The sequence below is a fragment of the Saccopteryx bilineata genome, chromosome 10, assembly GCF_036850765.1.
Source record: "Saccopteryx bilineata isolate mSacBil1 chromosome 10, mSacBil1_pri_phased_curated, whole genome shotgun sequence".
Taxonomy (NCBI): domain Eukaryota; kingdom Metazoa; phylum Chordata; class Mammalia; order Chiroptera; family Emballonuridae; genus Saccopteryx; species Saccopteryx bilineata.
The window spans coordinates 46,582,760-46,602,419 of NC_089499.1; the positions used below are offsets into that span (position 1 = coordinate 46,582,760).

The 19,660-nt window shown below is 47.2% G+C and overlaps 1 protein-coding gene across 1 annotated transcript in view; it reads left to right on the top strand.

Annotated features, from left to right (window-relative positions):
* Positions 1–453: 453 nt before the first annotated feature.
* FGD5 (FYVE, RhoGEF and PH domain containing 5) overlaps positions 454–19,660 on the top strand; it is a 137,037-nt gene continuing 117,830 nt past the window's right edge. The window contains exons 1-2 of the mRNA XM_066245645.1: positions 454–682; positions 8,688–11,355. Of these exons, the coding sequence (XP_066101742.1) occupies positions 670–682; positions 8,688–11,355 (2,681 nt within the window). The 5' untranslated portion in view covers positions 454–669. The remainder of the gene's footprint in view (positions 683–8,687; positions 11,356–19,660) is intronic.

Below are 19,660 nucleotides of genomic sequence, written 5' to 3' on the forward strand. Positions count from 1 at the left end.
GCCCTGATGCTATTCCCAGAACCTCGCGTGGCTCCCCGAGTCCCCATAGCCACGGTCCCTTTAAATGTGCACGGGGACGCCTCGCCCCTCGGCTCCTTCGATCCCTGACAGAGCAGCAGAAAGGGAAGAAAAAAAAAAAGCCTTCCTCTTCGGGAGCGGGAGGAAACGTCTAGGAGGGGGCGGAGGCGTGCCGGCGGCAGCAGCGCAGGGAAAGGCGCCTGGACAGAGCGCAGCGCCCCCGGCGCGGAGCCGGGAGCGGACGCGACGCCGCGCGCTGCTCCGGCCACCGCCCCCCCACGCGGCGCGCTAGCGCCCCCTCCCAGCCCTACCCGCGCGGCCCCGCCCAACCCCGGAGGCTCGTCCCCCGCGCCCCCACTTTCCCAGCGCCCCGCGCTGAGTACTAGTGAACGCGACGCCGCGCGCTGTCCCGGCTGCCGCCTTGCGCGCCCTGCGGACGCAACCCCCCCCCCGGCCCCGCCCAGCCCCGGTGGCTCGCGCCCCGCGCCCCCACTGCCCCCGAGCCCCTCAGCGAGTCAGGCGCGCGCCGGGGGGCGGGGTGGGCACCACGGGGTGCGGGACCCGCGAGGCTGCTATGGAGTGAGGCGCCGCGCGAACTCGCGCTCTGACTGAGGGACGGACCGACGGGCGGCCCCGGCTCCGCGCTGGAAGATGAACAGAGCAGGTAGGAGGATCCGCGGGATCTCGGGCGCCGAGGGCTGCGCGCGAGGGGGCCCCGGCCAGGCGCTGCAAGTTGAAGCCCACCGGAATCCTAGAACGACGGCGGAGAATCCACCGACCTTCCTACTCTGCTGGGCTTCGCTCGAGATATGGGTGGGTCTGGAGCCCCCTTACGGAGGCTGAGAATCATCTGGGGCCCCTGTCCGAGTCGCCCAGCCTCAGGGACGCCCCCTCAATCTCGGCGAGGCCGCACGCTGGCCATGTCCGCCTCCATCCCACTCCCACGGCGGCCCCCAGAGTGAGGGTCCCCTCGGTAACGGAGATAAACGCCCCCTTCGCAAAGGCAACTTGGTGGCGCCCCTACACCCTCATCCCACTCCTCCGGGTCTCCGCCAGACCCTCGCTGGCCCCTGGGGGACCCCTCCTGGTACACCGGATCCGTCCATGCTCACCCCCACACCGGCATCTATTCCTGGTCCTTCCTCGCTCGGTGGTGCTCCCTTAAGAGAATGCCTGGTCCCTTTTCACTCTCCAGACACCGAGACTTGGAGCTTACTCTCTGGATAGGACGAAAAAGCCCTAAATCACCCCCCCCCCCCCCGCCCCGCAGTGCCCCCTTCCCTAGCAGCCCCTGGCCCGGGCCCTCTTTGGGAACCGAAGTCTAGGGGACACTCCTCGTCGAGGCTGAACCGCACTCCAGGTGTTCTCTCCCATCCCTCACGTCTCTGCCCTGTGAAACTGACTCGCCAGTTCAGGGATTCCGTGCAATCCAGAATGCATTAGACAGTAAATATTAGTGATCTCTCCAGAGAAATGCCATTTAACAGATATAGCGATTGATACTTGGAGATGGGCGGTGCCTGGAATCTAGTCCTTGGGATTCCTGACTTCATCCACAGGGAAGGCAGAAAGTTCCCTCAAAGAAGGGAGTTTGCATGGGAACAGCCCCAGCTATATTTCTTCATCCACCTGCCAAGGAGGATTGTCGTCCATTTTTTTTTTATATCTCTTAGAATTAAGCAAAAGGCAGCCCTCTCCCCACCCAACACCCTTGTCTGAAGCCATACACCAAAACAGACATCCCTAAAGAAACAGGAAGCCACCATTTTGGCTGTCTTAGAACCATATCCTGCTGCTGCTGCTACTGCTGTGTATGTGTGTTGGGGTTTTTTTTCTTTTAAAAATCTTTTAAGTGAAAAAAGCTATTGTCTTAGGTGTGAGGTGCAGATAGGAGACATTGGCTGGACTGACCTGAAAAAAGGAGCCAGCTGGGGACTTAGGAGTGTAGTAGTCACCTCCCCGTGGTCAGGTCCTGTTGTTGCTGAGCATGTGGACCCCTGCACAGTTAGAGTGTGAGTCACAGGGGGGTGGGGGGTGGGGGGTGGGAGGGTGGGAGCAGGGGTGGCACTTTGTGGGACTGGCAAAGGCTGGGTTGGGTCTCAGGGCCCCAACCAGCCACTCCTTGGGGGAAGAAGTTCACCTCCTGCCTATTCTGGCACAGCATAGACAGAGCCAGGCTAGCTTTTTCCTACACTCCTAATAAAACTCTCTTTAAAACAATGGTGAGAGTGGTTCCAGTTTTCCCACGTTTCCCTGCATGAGGGTTCGTCAGACCCTCCTTTCTCTGAGAATCTGGGGGTTGGAATGAGCTGGAATAAACAGAGGCCGGTTTGGTCCCAGTAAAATCTTAGCAGTTGCTTGCTGCACTTGGGTTCAGCCATTCTGTAATTTGTTTCTAATATAAACCTGGTTTCTTTTTCTATGTGGTGGCAATGATAGAAACTTCACATAATTTCTGTGTGTGATGCTCTGAATTTCCTGATCATGTAGCACAGGGGTTCATAGACTACATGGGACTGAATCTCAGAACCACCAAATAATTAGTTATGTGACCTTGAACAGTTTACTTAACCTCTGTGTGCCTCAGCTTCTTCATCTGAAAAATGGGGATAATAAGATCTTGGTCATTGAGTTCTCATAATTCAATAAAATGAAGTATGTTAGTTGCTTGGCTGGAGTGGTGTCTGTCACATTATAAATGACCAATAAATACTACTTAATACTTATTGGGTACTTACTATGAATTGGGTACTGCTTTAAGGGTTTTACCGGTATCAGTTTGGTTTTCACATTAACTTGGCAAAGTGAGTACTGTTACTATGTCCATTTTATAAATGGGAAAACTGAGCTGCAGGGACTTAATGGTCACTGACTTAATGGGAGCCACGATAGGATTGAAACACAGACTGTCCATCTTTAGAGCCTGCTTTTTTATCCAGTGGTTAACACATAGTAGGTACACAGGAAATGTTTGCCAGTTGACTTTTGTTAGTCATCTTATGCCTATTATATCCCTTGAGCTTCTCAACAGCCTTGAGGAAAAAGGGGGTATTTTTTCCATGTTACCAAGAAAGGAACTGAGGGTCAGAGAGGCAAAGCGACATGCCCAGGATCACACAGTTGATGTGTGGCAGAGCTGGGATTGAAGTCCAGGTCTCTGAGCCTGAGGCTCATGCTCTTCCACCTGTCTGTCTCATGCTGTCTTCCCAGTAAAAGCCCTCTTGTGGATCACTGGACTAGCTTAACAACAGCCTAATTAGAAATCGTCAGGCTTGGCTTGGACATTCCAGCAGGCACCGGGAATGAAAGTTAAATTAAGATGCAATTGAAAGGTGAAACTGGAAGATAATTACTGTTGGAACATATGGTTATGAGAGTTCCAGGGGGAGTATATAGTGAACTACAGTTGAAACAGACTCAGGGACTGAAGACAGGGACGTCAGGGGACATTGTAAGAAGAGCCATGGGTTTAATAGGCTGTAGTAGGCCAGGGCAGAGGGCACTTACTGACTGGTGCAGTTCTTTCATTCTACAGATGGAGAAGTGAGGCTCAGGGAGGAGAAGGGACTTGCCCAAGGTCACACCTCCAGTTAAGGTCAGAGCCAGGAGTAGAGATTGGAGCTCTTGACTCTCACTGCAGTGCTCCTTCCAGTACCCCTCTGTAATTGAACCTCTACATAGCTGACAAGGGAGCAGCAAGCATGAATGTGTGAGTGACAGATATTAATTAAAATAGAGAAAGAAAACATAAACTGGTACCAGGGGTTGGCTGGGGATGATTTCTATCATCAGAAGCTGTTAAAAATCTCTCACCCCATCATGTGGTTTCCCTACGCGCGCGCGCGCACACACACACACACACACACACACACGCTGTTAACTCTTGGCATCTTGGCTTGAAGGGCACTTGTATTCAAATCATCCTCAAGCAGAGCAAATTACCAGGAGGTCCTGGGCATTTATAACTCAGGCTGGGGAGGTTGTAACTCCCAGACTGTGATATAGGGAGAGAGAAGCTTCATGCAGCAGCCAGAAGGAGTCGGGACACAGCGAGGTCCACTAGTTCCATCCATGAAGGGTTCTGAGCAGTCGGAACGTTAAGTTTCACCCAGAGGACAACCCCAGCTCTTATTTATCCTATAATTCTACCTCCACCATACTCAAGCTCAGGGAAACTGGACTCACTACCATATTCCCAAAGGGCTTTGCATCTAACTGCCTCTGGGCCTCTTCACACTTGTTTCCTCTACCGGGAATACTTGACCTCTTTTTCAGTTGTGAAATCCTCCATGTCCTTCAGCGTACATCCTGCTGCTACCTCTTCCCTGAGCCTTCTCCAGGCAGAGTGGGTTTGAGACAGATAGCTTTGTACCAAGGGCAGGGGCTCTATCTGGTTCCTCTTTGTGGGGGTGGCAAGGAGGGAGCAGAGCTGGGAGCCTTCACAGCCCATTCACTTTCTTTACTCCCTCCTCAGTCCCCTTGCTGGCTCTTCTCTCCCTCCTTGGTGCTGATCTTTTCTCAGTCCACACTCCTTCGCTTGGTGATCTCACCAGGACATCCTTGACTTCCATCTCTGTGATGGATACCTCCAGCCAGACCTTTCCCAGAACCCAGACTGGAATTCCCAAGGGCCCACAAGATATCTCTACCACTGTGTGTGAAAGATAACTTGGATCTAACATGTGCAAACTGAAATTCTAGTTTTCCTCCATAGAACATGCAGGCTTTTCCAGCTCAGTTGGTAGCAACCTCACTTTTCAAATTGCTCCAACTCAAAACCTTGGTGTGGTCCTTGGCCTGTTTCCTCTTACACCGCATATCCAGATAGTCAGCACATCCCACCATCTCTACATTTCTCTTTGGAATCTGACCTCCTCACAGGCCTCCCTGCATCCATCCTCACCACTTCTATTTATTTCAACACATTAGCCAGAATGAGCATGTCCTCCTTCCTCTCAAGGCCCTTTGTAATCTACACCCTCCCCATAACCCCTCTGACCTCATCTCCTGCTGCTTCTCCTCTCTTGCTCATTCCCCTCCAGCCACTCTGGCCTCCTTGAACAGGTGAGTCCTGGCTTCCCTCACCTCTTTCAGGTCTTTGATATAATTTCTTCTCAATGAGGCCAATCCTGGTCACTCTACTTAAAATTGCCAAAACCCTCAATCTCTAATCTTTTTTCGCAGACTTTATGATCATCTAAGCTACAATATATAAGATACTTAACCTTTTTATCTGCTTATATCTCACCACTAGAAGATAAGGTTCATGAGAGGCAGGCTCTTTGTTTTGTTTATTGATGTATCCAGAGATTCTAGATGAGTGCCTGGCACATAGTAGGTGCTCAATAATTATCTATTTGGTGGCATTGGATTAAAGGAAATTTTATGGGAGCAAATGAAAGTCATCTACTTTGTGGTCAGTATTTCTGAGCTCTGGACTCAGCCTTAGTAAATTTCTTACCTGGCTAGCTCTCTTTGGCTTCAATTTCCCTGCATTTGTCTCTTCTTTGCCTCACTAGAAGCTGGGAGCCCTGAGTCTCCCCTGTAAAGGAAATGCTCAGTGGCAAAAGGCTCAAGGCAGAGGTTCAGTGCCTGCAGCAGGAAACCCACACTCTGTCTGGGCCCTGCTCCAAATTTGCTGAGTAACTCCATGCCAGTCACCTGCCTTCTCTGTACCTGTTTCCTCATCTTTCAGTGAGGGGTCAGAAAAGGCCTTTCTGGTTCTGGCATCCTTTGATCTCTGAGTTGGAAGCAGGACATGGACACTGCATACTTGTCATTCCTAGGGGGTCTGTGGAGAAGGCATTTTCTTGCAGGATCACGCCTCAGACGCCCACTGTAACCTTTCCAGAGGAGAAGGTGCCCACAGATCAATAACTTGATTGGATGAAGGATGGAGTGGGGGTGGGGGTGATGCAGCCACGGTGATGGTCGTTTTTCATAGCTTTTCTGTTCCTCTGTCAGGTCTCATGGTGCTCATGTGAAATACCACCTGTTAAGGATGAGAAATGAGAGTCCCCACCCCCGAAGAGTAATTTCATACCAACTCCTGACATCTGATGTTGAGAGCGTGAAGCTAATATTACATAATACTGAATATCAGTATAGAAAAAACTTATACAGGGAAAGACTGACTTTATTAAAACAATAATAGCTACTGTTTATTGAGTACGCCTATGTGAAGGCCTCCTACTAAGCACTTTTAGTATGTATCTTTTCATCTTCACAACAACCCTTTGAGAGTAGGTGCTACTGTTGTACCCATTCTACAGATGAGGGGATTGAGGCTCAGTTTCATAGCTTATAAGTGGCAAAGGCAGGTTTTGAACCCAGATCAACCAGACTCCAAAGGCTCACTCTGTTACTCCACATTGAGCTTGGCTGTTTAAGCTCCAGTATTGTCTCCCCCCACCCCACCCCCCACACCTCCAATCTGGACGGATATTTTTCTAAATAAGTATATACTTGATTGCTTATGAAAACAAGGAGTTAGGAAGTCATATATTACATCTTACAGACTGGGTTATTATCTGAATGTCAGCAGAAGGCCTGGGCACTGATGCAGATGAATGTAGGTATAGGTTAGGAGGTTGATGCTGTGGGAACAGCAGTAGGCACTTTGGCAGCTGTGCCTCTTCTCCCTCTCCTGCTCTCAGCTACCATATTTTATAGCTAGCATGGTTCCTGCTCTAGCTTCCTCTCCCTACCCCTTCTAATTAGCTTTGCATTGGGAAATCAGACAACCACGTTCATTAGATACATGTACAAAGTACAAGTGAAGAGGCTCTGAAATAAAACCCTTTTAGGAACAGAGTGCACGGGCTTTGTAAGCCTGTGTTATTACTACTGCAGGCTTTGTTTTCCTTTCCTTTGGAGCCTCACCTGAATTTAATGGCTTCAGACATTTTGAAATTGAGGTGCCAATGGGACAGTCCTGTGGAGATGTTTCAAGTCAGAGCAGAGCTAACCAGTACCATGGCCACCAGCCGCAGATGGCTACTGGGCACTTGAAATGTGGCTAGTCTGAATTGTGACATGCTGCGTGTGTAATATACACTTATTTCAAAAAAGAATGTCAAGTATCTCATTAATAAATTTTGTATATTGATTACATGTTGATCCAAACATGATTCACTGATTACTGGTACATGAATATATTCAAAATAATACTTTGGGTATATTGAGTTCAAAAAACTGTATTGTTAAAATTGATTTTACCTGTTTCTTTTTTACTTTTTAATGTGGCTATGAGAAAGTTAAAACTTACATATGTAAATATAAATGTGGCTTACATTGTATTTCTGCTGGACATCCCTGGATTAGATTCAACTGGGAGTAGATGCTTCAGGGGTTCACCTGAGAGGTAAATGCATGCAGAGGAGATGAGTTTGCTGACAGACCTCCAGGCCTCTGTTCCATCTTCTTTCTGTCACAAGTCAGCTGGTTTTCTGAAACTGCTCTGTGTCAAACCCAGGACTTAGGGGAGGATGGAACTGGGAGGTGAGACTGGGCTGAAGAGAGATTTATACATCCTAATCGATGAGCAGTGGGTAAGCAGGCAGTGCTTTTGAAATGAACTGTCAGGATGAAGTTGCATTCCTAGAAATCTACTTTCCTTACTCTGACCAAAGTATGCCCAGAGGCTCAGAGGTACAGGCAGGAGGCATGGAGGATTGGCATGTGATAGGGGAGATGCTAAACCTGGAACTGGGCGACGATGACCTTGATCCTATACTTGTGCAGGTCCCTTCCATCCTTCAAAATTTAGCTGAAATTTCTTTTTCCAAGGTGTCTTCCCTAGCCATGGCAACTCTTGTTTCTCGACTTTGTTGCATGTACAGTTTGTACCACATCTTTTATTCTGCCGTGGTTAATAGCTCCTCAACATGCACAAGGGGAAAGACATTTTCAAACATCCATGTTGTAAAATACCACATCATTTCTCCCATGAAATTTGGATGCCATCAAATTTGGATGTGGGGCACTTAGCTGGACACCAATCTACACCATGTAGAATTCCCTCAGAAGAATCATACAGCACTCTCACAAGCCTTTGGTGTGGCATTCTTGAGGGAATGAGATAATGGATGTTCACTTATATTCTAAGGATGTACAGCTCTGTCCTCCAATTGTTCTGTTAGTCTTGTCTCCCTAACTCAACTGTGAGTAATCAGCAGAGGTGTTCTTCTTGACCATAGAAGACCCCACTGTCTACAGTGCTATGTGAATAGATGTAGGTAGCTAATGAATTAACTGTAGAATGAATGTAAGCTCTATGAGTACAGCAGGGATGGTGACTGTCAAGTTCAACATTGTCTACTAGGTACCTGGCACATAGAAAGTGTTTAATAAATAGTTGTTGAATGAATGAGTATAATGATCTGCGCACCTTTATTGGAGGAGTACAAGATGTTATTTGGTTGGATTTTGTTAGCTGGACTGTATATATAAGAAAGGTCTAGTTACTTTGTTTACAGAATGAATCTTTAGTAGAAGGTCAAGAGAGTTTAAAGATTATGGTGGAGGCATAAACCTAAAATAAAACATAGTAGATTGGGATCACATGGGTTGAGAAACCATCTTCAATGTTCTCCCAAAAATGATAAGTAGGAGTGGAAATTAAGGTAACTGTAACTCTTTGTCTCATTTTCTCTATTTTCATCCTTTAGATTCACCAAAACCACCAGTTGCTCCCAAGCCAAAGACTGCCAGTCCCCTCACACCACTGTTGGCACCCAAATACCCTTCGTCACCCAGGCCTGAGAGTCTTCACAGTCCCAACTCCATGTCAAGGGGGCCAAAACCTCCCATCGCCCCTAAGCCCAGACTGGATACCCCCAATGAGTGGAGGGCCAGTGTGTACATGATTAACAGCTTGAACAAATGCAGCAATGGCAAGCTACTCTGCGTAGATAGGGGGCTTTATGAAGAGCAGCAGTCCACCCTGGAGTGCTCCGAGGCTGAGGCCAGTGAGGATTACATCGTGGTCCCTGGCGCTCTGCAGAGAGAGGATGAACATGAACCCAGGGATGGAGACTCTGTGGAGAATGCAGTCATGGTGTCTCCAGATGCCACTGGGGAAGAGGAACAGCAGCAGGGAGGTGAGGAGGCGGGGACAGGAGCTGCTGAGGAAGTGGTAGCACCAGCTGAAGTGGCACTGAGTGGAGAGGTTGAAGAAGGTATAGCCCCCATTCTTGAGAACGTGGGGGCTGAGGACTGTGCCCAAGGCCCGGGGGCAGAGGAGCAGAAGCTCACACGTGAGGAGGAAGAGAAGCTGGTAGAAGAGCACAGCACATACAACCTGGAGGACGGGAGCCCTCGGGATGGAGAGGCAGTCTTTCAGAGTGATATCATTCTGACTCAGGTTGATTTGGAGGGTCCAGAAGCACCTTGCGAGGAGCCTGGGCCCCCTGGGACACCCAGGGAGGCAGAGGAGGATGGTGAGGAAGGCTGTGCCAATGCAGAACCAGGCACGCCAGATGAGTATGCGGATTCTGACAGGCCCGCTGAGGGAAGTGCTGAAAATGCCAATGAGGAACCCCTGGAGAATGAGGGATCGGCCATGGGCATCCAGGAGGCAGAGATAGACACAGACATCGCTGAGGAAGAGTGTGAAGATGCCACAGGCAGTGGCCACCAGGATGACCCACTTGACCAAGATGAGAAAACTGACCGGTTTGAAACGGCAGCAGTCACCCAAGAGGCAGGAGAGGATGCCCAAGAAGGTGAAGACTCCATGCGGGATGAACCTGCTGAGGAGAGCTGCCAGATCATTCCTTTTGAAAATGACTGTATGGACAACTTCATGACTCCACTCTCAGAAAGTCCTTATGAGTTCTTCCCTACAGAGAGCACTTCTTTCTGTAGTGAAAGCTACTCTTCTTTTTCTGAGTCAGCGAAAGGCTTAGAGTCAGAGCAGGAAGCAAAGTCGGGGGACTGTGTAGACCAGGATGCCGTGGCCGGAACTTTGTGTGCCCAGCATGGCTCCCTGCAGGATGGTACTGAGGAGGGCCTCTCTGTCCCTGAGGTGGTGGTCTTGCCAAAGGATGAAGATGCCACAGATGATGCGCTCACCAACCCCTATGAGATGGGAGCCAACTTGGTGTACGGGACTGACCCTGGAGAGGGAGAAAAGCCTGAGTCACAGGCTGCCTCAGACACCCTGAGTGGTTATGACTTGAAAGAAGAAGTGAACTCTGATGCTGAGAGCGGCCTGGTCCCCATTGACAGGAAGAACATCATCTCAAGGGCCAGGCCCCACTCTGGGAAGGTGGCTGGCTATGTCCCAGAAACGGTTCCAGAAGAAACTGGAGCAGAAGCTGTCTTGATGTCATCCATGGGCATTGGGGGTGCCACAAAGGAGGCAAGAAAGATGGTTATGTCATTGGAGGGGAAGCCACTGGAAGCCACCAGGGCCTTACCAGCAAAGCCCAGAGCCTTCACTCTATACCCTCGTTCATTCTCTGTGGAAGGCCGAGAGATCCCTGTCTCTGTGTACCGTGAGCCAGAGGTATCTGGCTTAGATGACCATCGAATCAAAAGGAAAGATGACAACCTCTCTCTGCCCTGTGTAATTGGCTCCTCTGGGAGTTTCTCCCAGAGGAACCACCTTCCATCCAGCGGCACTTCAACACCATCTTCTGTGGTTGACATCCCACCGCCTTTTGACCTGGCCTGCATCACCAAGAAGCCCATCACAAAGAGCTCTCCCTCCCTCCTGATCGAGAGTGAGCCCCCAGACAAGCATGGCAAGAAGAAGAAGTCATCCTTTAAGAGGTTCCTGGCACTAACGTTTAAGAAGAAGACCGAGAACAAAGTGCATGTGGATGTCAATGTGTCTTCTTCCAGATCCTCTTCAGAATCCAGCTACCACGGGCCTTCCCGAGTTCTGGAAATTGACCGCAGGAGCCTCAGTAACTCCCCTCAGCTAAAGTCCCGGACTGGCAAGCTCCGGGCTTCCGAATCCCCCTCCTCCCTCATCTTCTACAGGGATGGCAAGAGGAAAGGTGTCCCCTTCAGCAGGACAGTGTCCCGAGTGGAGTCCTTCGAAGACCGCTCTCGTCCCCCCTTTCTGCCTTTGCCCCTGACCAAGCCCCGGTCCATCTCATTCCCCAATGCCGACACTTCAGACTATGAGAACATTCCAGCCATGAACTCGGACTACGAGAATATCCAGATTCCGCCCCGGAGGCCTGCAAGGGCCGGGACGTTTACGAAGCTGTTTGAAGATCAGAGCAGAGCCCTGTCTACAGCAAATGAAAATGACGGCTACGTGGACATGAGCAGCTTCAACACCTTCGAGAGCAAGCAGCAGAGTGCAGACCCGGAAGCAGAAAGGTATCATGAAATTAGTTTTCTTTGTTGTTTAGCAAATGTTAACTGTCTGAGAGGCAAGCTTAGATATAGGAGACAGAAAGAACTTGGTTTTCAGCTGCATACTCTGTTTCTTCCTAGCTGTGTGACTCGATATTAGTGGCCTCTCTGAGCCTCAGTTATGTCATCTGTGAAACGGGATTCATGCTACCTCATAGCACAGTGTTTGAGAAGATCAAATAGATAATCTATGTGAAAGTATTACATAAAATGCTAAGTTCAGTACAAATGAGCATGTGTATTTGCACTATTTAGGGGATGTTTTTCATCTAGGTACATGACTTTGCTACTCCTCTCTAGAAAAGTCACCAAGAGTGAAGGTCTTGGAATCTTGCCAAACTAAACATCTTTCACCATCAGGAAAATACCCTAAGTTGAGACTGATACCTTTTTATTGTGTATATACACTCTACTGAAAGGGACTAGAAAAGATCATTTATTTAAATAGTTTAACAAGCCAAGGGTGCCCTGAGCTAAGTTTCTGAATAGAAGTCTTTAAGAGGTACATCCAAGCTGATTTTTTTTGAGTCATTCACCTTAGGAGTGAGAGTGAAACACTGAAATTATTTGACAGCAGCAGGGGTTTTGTGACCCCACCTTCCCAAGACTGACTGAATGCCCTTATTGATCATCTCAAGTGGATGATTGCCAAATCTTGCTGTTCCTCATACATTGAGGATACAATTTAAAGGTGATGCAATTCAATCTCAACCAGTTAACACTCTTTGGGGGTACCTGATCTGAATTAAGGAAAAGCCAAAATGGTTGTGATTTTAAAGGAAATCCTGATTCTTTCCCCTTGTGTTCACTAACTTAGCCCAGACCCGCACAGCTGTTGCTGCTAGGACTTCCTAGGGGACCTGCAGTAATGGATAGATAAGAGTGATTTGCAATTAGCATTCGCTGTCGCTGGAGTATAGATGCTAGAAGTGTTTGTGTGGTTTATTCCCTTGAGTTTTTTACATGGTTCCCCACTCTGCCTCTATCCTTCCCCAAGCCTGGGCAAAGCAATTATTAATTAGTTCTTTCGAGGATGAAAAGGTTTGTTTGCTGGAGCAGAGATAAACCAAACGCTGCTGGAGGAACAGTTTAGTTTGGAGAATGTGTAAGAGTTCTTAGAGGATGAGAGGGACAAAGCCTGCATCATTGCATTAATGGGTATAAGTGGGGTTTGATGAGACCCGACCCTAGCTGAATGCCTCCTAGCATTAATGCAAATATAACCAAACTTCAAAACTGTAACATCTCCATGCTGGAAAGCATCACAAAGGGCACATGGACTGACCTCCCACCTCTAACAGGTTTCTCTGTTAACCCAGTCTCTACTTGAATTCCTCAAGCCTCGGGGAACTCACCACCTCCCAGAGCTGCCTTCTCTGTTGCTGGGTACTCTGATTAAGTTTTTCTTTCTGACTGAGGCAAGAGCTTTCTCCCTCTAATATCCCTACCCCACTCGGCTGGCGCTTTCCTTTTAAGCCAGGTGAGCGAGCCTATTTTATCTTTTGTATGACAGCCCTTCAGAAATTGAAATCTGCTTCTATAGAATCACAGAATTTTATAACTGGAGGGAAACTTCAGATGACATTTGGTCCTGTTACAGAGGAGGAAACTGAGGCACAGAGAAGGAGAGGGACTGCCACGGGTCTCTCAGCAATTTAATGGAGAGCTTAGGGCTCAGATTTATGAACTCCTTCAGGAATTTGCAGTGAAGTGTGCGGTGGGATGCCGAGTCTGGGCGGGCATGCAGCACATTACAACCTGGGCCACATGCACCTTTTAGTCTACGTCTGGTGCCCTCTGGGGTTGCACAGTGCACAGGCTATTTGGCCATAGGCAAGGGGCCTCTTGTCTTGATCTGTAATTTGTCCAAAACATAGACAAAAAGATTTTTTCACCCAAACTAACACAGCAGTAAGGGAATAAAATAGCCAAGAAAATGTTAATGCTACTATGTCTTGACTGCTTACTGTGAGCAAGCCACTGTGCAGGGTGCTTTCCCCGCATATTTCACATCCGATGCTACAGCCTGGGGCCTTGGTTGAGGATCCTAACTGGCAGACTGAATTCCAAGAACTGTCCCCCACTCTGGTACCATTTCACCGAAGGCCAGACTGACTGGGATAAATCTCCCATGCAGGAACCACATCCTCTTGGACATCAATCAGTGAGCAGAGCTTTCTTCCGTTTTCCTGCATGAAACAGATGGAAGCAGAGGGGGAGAAGAATTCCCACTCTGGGCTGGAACAGGTCTGGGCAAGGGCGGTTTCAGACACATCAAGTTGAGAGGCACAAGGGATTGCCACAGGGGCAGGGGCCCCACTGCTGTTGTGCTTGAATGGGAGCTTTGAAAATCAAGTGGAGGGGTGCTGCTGATCTGAGACAGGGGCCCAGGGGTGCTTTGAGTGGGACAGAACAGGAGGGTGTGGAGGTAATTCCTTCCTCCTCCTGATACTTGTCCTGCCCCAGACCTTGCTTGAGTGTGAGGAACAAAGGCAGAAGCCAAATAAATAAAAAGTCTCCTGAAAGAGGATAGGACAGTATACATCAGTAGACAAGGGTTCAAAGCCCACTCAGTCACTGACTTGCTGTGGAATCTTGGAAAGGATTAGGCTACAGTTTGTTCACCTGTAAGATGGAAAGATGGAGCAGATTTGTATTTCTTTTTTTAAAAAACATTTTTTTATTTCTTATTTATTTATTCATTTTAGAGGAGGGGAGAGAGAGAGAGAGAGAGAGAGAAGGGGGAGGAGCAGGAAGCATCAATTCCCATATGTGCCTTGACCAGGCAAGCCAGGGTTTTGAACCGGTAACCTCAGTGTTTCCAGGTTGACGCTTTATCCACTGCGCCACCACAGGTCAGGCAGATTTGTATTTCCTAACCGTTCACCTCTCCTGTACCATCTTTGTATTTCTGTTATACTGCCTATACTCTCACTTAACTTATTATTTATCTTTCAAACAGTCCATCTTTTTTACTTCACAAAAAATATTTAGAAAGGAAATTTTATGTTACTGTTAGGAAGTGGAAAAACAGTATCAGTTGCCATAAATAGAAAGCAATTGTACAAATAAGATACAAAAGAAAATTAAACGGGTAAACTCTAGCTTAAAGTTATTATTTGCCAGGGCTGTGAGCTGGAGGCTTGGTCCCTTTGTTAAACAGAGAGAGGTGTTAAAGACATCCTGGCACCACACTGAGACTTTCTCCTGGGCATAATCCAGAGGATTCATAAGGACTGAAAAGTGGTATGATTCAATGTTATTTAAATCCAAGTCCTTTTTCCACTAAGAAAGGGTAGAGTACATTAATAGAATTCAGAGAGCCCTTGGGGACCCCTTAATCAGAGCAGCAGCTCAGGGGCTAATGGATGATGATAAAGTTTCTTCTATGCAGTTACTTCCTCTGAGATTTGTATACACAGATAATAACATGTTATGAGCTGTAATAATATTCTTATTATGAATCTTTCATTTTATAAAATAAAATTCTATATACATGCATTACCTATGTACTTTTCCCCCATGGTGTACAAAAAAGGTTTTGTCTTCCTTTAAATTGTATCTACAAACAGTCCTTTTTCCTGAATTGACCCCCTTGGAGGGTGAAGAAGGACTAGAGATACAGTCCAGCACTCTTACTTTTCAATCAGGATGTTTTATGTCCTCAGTCAGTACTCTTGATTGGGGGAACCTAGTCTTTTTGTTTGTTTGTTTGTTTGTTTGTTTGTTTGTCTTATGCATGAGAGAGAGACAGAGACAGAGAGAGAGAAAGAGAGACAGTGACAGACAGACATGAAGAGAGAGAGAAGAGAAGCATCAATTCTTTGTTGCGGCTTCTAAGTTGCTCATTGCTTGCTTTCTCACATGTGCCTTAACTGGGGGCTTCAGCCAAGTGAGTGACCCCTTGCTCAAGCCAGTGACCTTGAGCTCAATCCAGCAACCATGGGGTCATGTCTATGATCCCATGCTCAAGCTGGCAACCCCAGACTCAAGCTAGTGATCCCGCCCACAAGCCGGCAACCTTAGGGCCTCTAACTTGGGTCCTCAGCATCCTAGGCCAACACTCTATCCGCTGAGCCACTGCCTGGTCAGGCTGGGGGAACCCAGTCTTGACTTCTGAATATCCATGGCACCTCACTATGTTGGTTCTGCCCTTGGAGCTTAATAAATGTATGTTGATGACCAGGGGTTTTATGATTTCATGCAAGTAGGTGATTTTGAGTTTCACAAAGTTTCTGGAAAGAACTATAATTTATTAAGTACCTATCTTTGGCAACACAGTGCTAGAAGTTTTGTATATACTTATAAAATATCCATTTGTTGCAAAACACTACAAAAACTTGTATGTCCTAGGTGTCTCTTTAAAATATATATATATTTTTAATTTTTCCATTGATTTGGGGAGGGGGTAGAGAGGGAGAGTCAGGAGGGAGAAAGAGAGAGAAAGAGAAAGAGAAAGAGAGAGAGAGAAGCATCAACTCATTGTTCCACTTAGTTGTTCCATTTTAGTTGTACACTATTGGTTGCTTCTCATATGTGCCCTGCCTGGGGCATAGAACCTGTGAGCTCGGCACACCAGGACAACACTGTTCACTGAGCCACCCGGCCAGGGCCTAAGAGTCTTTTTTAAAGCCCTATAATCATGTGGGTTTTTAATTTTTTGTGGGTTTTTTTTTTTTTTTTTTTTGCATGGTGTTAAGTCTGCCCTAATCACAGCATTATATATCAGCACAGTTGTCTGGTGCCACTTTTCACCAACATTTCATAATGAAAATATTAAAGCTTACAGAAAAGTTGTTTTTACAGTGACTGTTCATATCCTCACCCCCTCGAATATGTCATTAACATATTGCCACACTGACGTTCTTTCATCTCTTCCTGTTCAGCTGCCTCCCCATTCATATTAATGCATATTGTTTTTAATGTATGTCTGGCAGCTTTGTACATTTACCAATGAGAATACTGCAGTCCTGGGGAGCCTGAAAGAACTCCGTGGTTAAAACATGTAGACTGCCTGGGTTTCAGTCTACGGTTTCCACAACTTACTGTGTGTGAGACCTGAGATAAGCTGTTTGCCTCTCTCTGCCTCAGTTTCTTTATCTGTGGAAGGGTATGATAGTAGCACCTTCTTCATAATGTCATTGAGACTACATGAGTTAATACAGCACATAGTGAAATGATCAGTAAGTATTAGCTCTTATTAATTAACATGATCAAGGTCTCAGTGATGGATGCAGGATTTGAATTTGAGTCCAAGGGTATGGGTAGGGAATCTGGTCCCTGTCACTGTGAGGGTGTCTCAGTCTCTTTCTCTCTCAAGATTGTTCTCCTTCATGTGTTTGATACTGTGTTCAGGACATCGCATCATAAAACCAGGACCATGAACTTTCAAAATTCAGCTGTGGGGTGTGGCATCGGTATCACCTCTAACATCCGCCTGAGTTGGCATCAGAGCTGTAGACCAGGGGTTTCATGATTCCATGATCCTAATAGCAGGAGAGCCTGTCTCTATAACTCTGACTATAGCTGTTAGGACTAGGACTATGGTGGTTTTTAGCAGATAAAACTGCATTGAAAATGACTTCATCTTGTTTCAGAAGGTTCCGTGATATCTTTAGTCTGAGAAACAGTTCACATCATCTGCAGATGTGGAGAATATATGAAGGAGATTAGGTTGAAAGACTTAAGGACTAAACTCAGACACCATCTTTTTCTGATTTTCGGTTCTTGACATAGAATGTCACACTGGCTCAGTTAATTCACTCCCTCCCTCTCTTAACATTTGTTCAACATCCACTAACCATCAGCTACTGTTCCAGGAACTAGAGTGATAAAGGTCCCTGCCCTCAAGGCCTTTCAGTCTGGCTTGGGTGAGAGACTGATAGAGGTCATGAAAACCTGATGTGATAAAGACTTTGATAGATAGAGGTTCCTCCAAACAGTTCTGGAGGAGTCTATTCTGGAGACACTGGGGTGGGTATTACCAAAGGAACGGGAGCTCATGATGGAGATAAGCACAGGATGGAGACAAGTCTAGGAAAAGCACAAGGCTATGCATGAGTCTGGGGATAAGCAAGAACCATGAAGTGTTCAGACGGAGCTCAGTCTGCATGTCTGTAAGATGAAGTTGGGAAGGCAGGTTGGAACCTAGCTGAGAAGCGCCTCAAATATCAGCTTGGAAAATTAGTATGCACCCCTGGGCAGTGGGGAGTCTATGTAACTTTTCAGCAGGGGACTGCCACAACAGGGGTCATGCATTGGCATGGACACCTTGTTGGCAGGGTGGAGAGATGGGCAGCAGGGAGATTGTCAGGAGGCTGTTGCAGTGGTTCCCTCCAGAGACTATGGAGACCTAGCAGGGCTGTGGCAGTGGGAAGGGAAGGAGTCGAGTTCTGTCTTCAGAATGTCCACAGTAGCCCCAGTGTCAACTCCAAGGATAGTTTATGTCTGCCTTTGCTTTTCTCTTCTCATTCCTATCTGTTAGAGTCTGTCTGGTCTCAAATGAATAAAATTTTGAGCTGGTTTTCAATTAAAGACATAGAAGAAAGTCCTTATAATAGAAGTTAAAGTATACAGGTCATAAAGTTGGGGGAAGTAATAGCACAGGCAATCCAGACCAAGGACGGTGGCTGCCGTTACAATTCTGAAGTCCAGCACAAAACCTAGCAAGAGGGCGCCTCCTTCCCTCCTCCCCAGCCCCCAGCACATCCCAAACATTCCCCCAGCATCTGCGGAACACAGCGAACATTTTGCTGAAGTGGTTCCCTGAGAGAGTGAAACCTGACCTTCATTTTTTATAAAATAAAAATATTTTGTACTGCAGCAACAAAAAAATATACCCATTATTGTACAACAAAGGTGGTTTACAACCTCAGCTCTAAATTCTTTGGGCAAGGTGGGGGAGATATGGCCAAGCTGCATCTGAGCCTCCCGCTGACTAATTCCGTGGATGCTGAGAGCTGCGTAGCTGGTTCCTGCACGTCCCCAGCCGTAGTTTTCATTGGTATCTTTGTATCTGCCTATAAGCCGGGAGCCTTCCTATTATTACTGTGTTTTTGACAAATGAACTCATGCAGAGCTTTCATTAAGTTTCATTGAAAGGACCTGGAAATGCCATAAAAATTATTGTAATCTCAAAACTATCACATTCCTAATGCGTGCTGCTGGGCTTCTTGTTGAAATTGACTGATGAGAATATTCAGTTTTTAATTTTCTGATTTAAAATAAGACCATCTGCAGCTGTTTCTTTTAGCAATAATTTTTAATTAAATGCAATAAAATTTACAGGGGAAGCCCCTAATAAGAAAATCGTGTCAGGAACACACTTATTATAACATTCACTAGCGTGATATTGAGGCTGCCAACTATTTTTTTTTCCTTGCAGAGCTATAACATCGACAGAATCCTGATTATGTGTTAATCACAATGTGGTTTTACCTTCATAAAATCAGGGTTTCCCCCTGTGGGAGGTGGGAAAATAATTCTTACTAATAGAAGACAGTCTTGTTGCGTGAGCTCTTTGGTGAAATGTCAGCATCAGGTCTCCTGGACCAGCTGAGCCCCAGAGGAGGAGTGAGGTCTTTGTTCCAGCCCAATTTGGATGGTGCTAGATGTGTTTGGGCCTCCCTGTTCCACTCCTGTTGATTGGGGATGAATGAGCATGTCATGCAGAGGATGCAGCCAAAGAGAAAAGTCATCCCTATCTGTATTTCTTGCATTCCTTCAGTAAATCTATATCAAGTGCCTGCTAGGTACTGCTCTGTGAGCTTTGTAGCAAGCTGACAAAGGCCCTACTCTGGTAGAGCTGGTATTCTGGGGAGAGTCAGTGAACAAACTAAGTGAATGATTTAATCATAGATAACAAGATCATTCTTTGGAGATGACTCTTTTATGAAAAAGGAAAAAAGCGGGAGTGACGTCACGGAAATGGCGCCGTGAGCAGCGCGTCCGACAGCTCTCCCCTAAATCACAACAAATTTATCAACTAGAAACAGAAAAATTTATCCTCGGAGCATTCCGGAGTTCCACACAAACTGATAGGGAAAGGACTGTTATCACTTGAATCTGAGAGACGAGGGTGTGGAGGAATCTACCACAGGGACGTTCTTTCAAACCGCAAGGAAGTGCGCCTGTGGTGAGTCAGCCCATATACTTGGGAACCGCGAGCCGCCGCGAGCGGCCGACGCGAGCCGCCACCGCGAGCCTCCGCGAGCCCCCGCAGGCCACCGCCGCGAACCGCCACCGCCGCCAGCAGCCGCGCGCGCGCCCG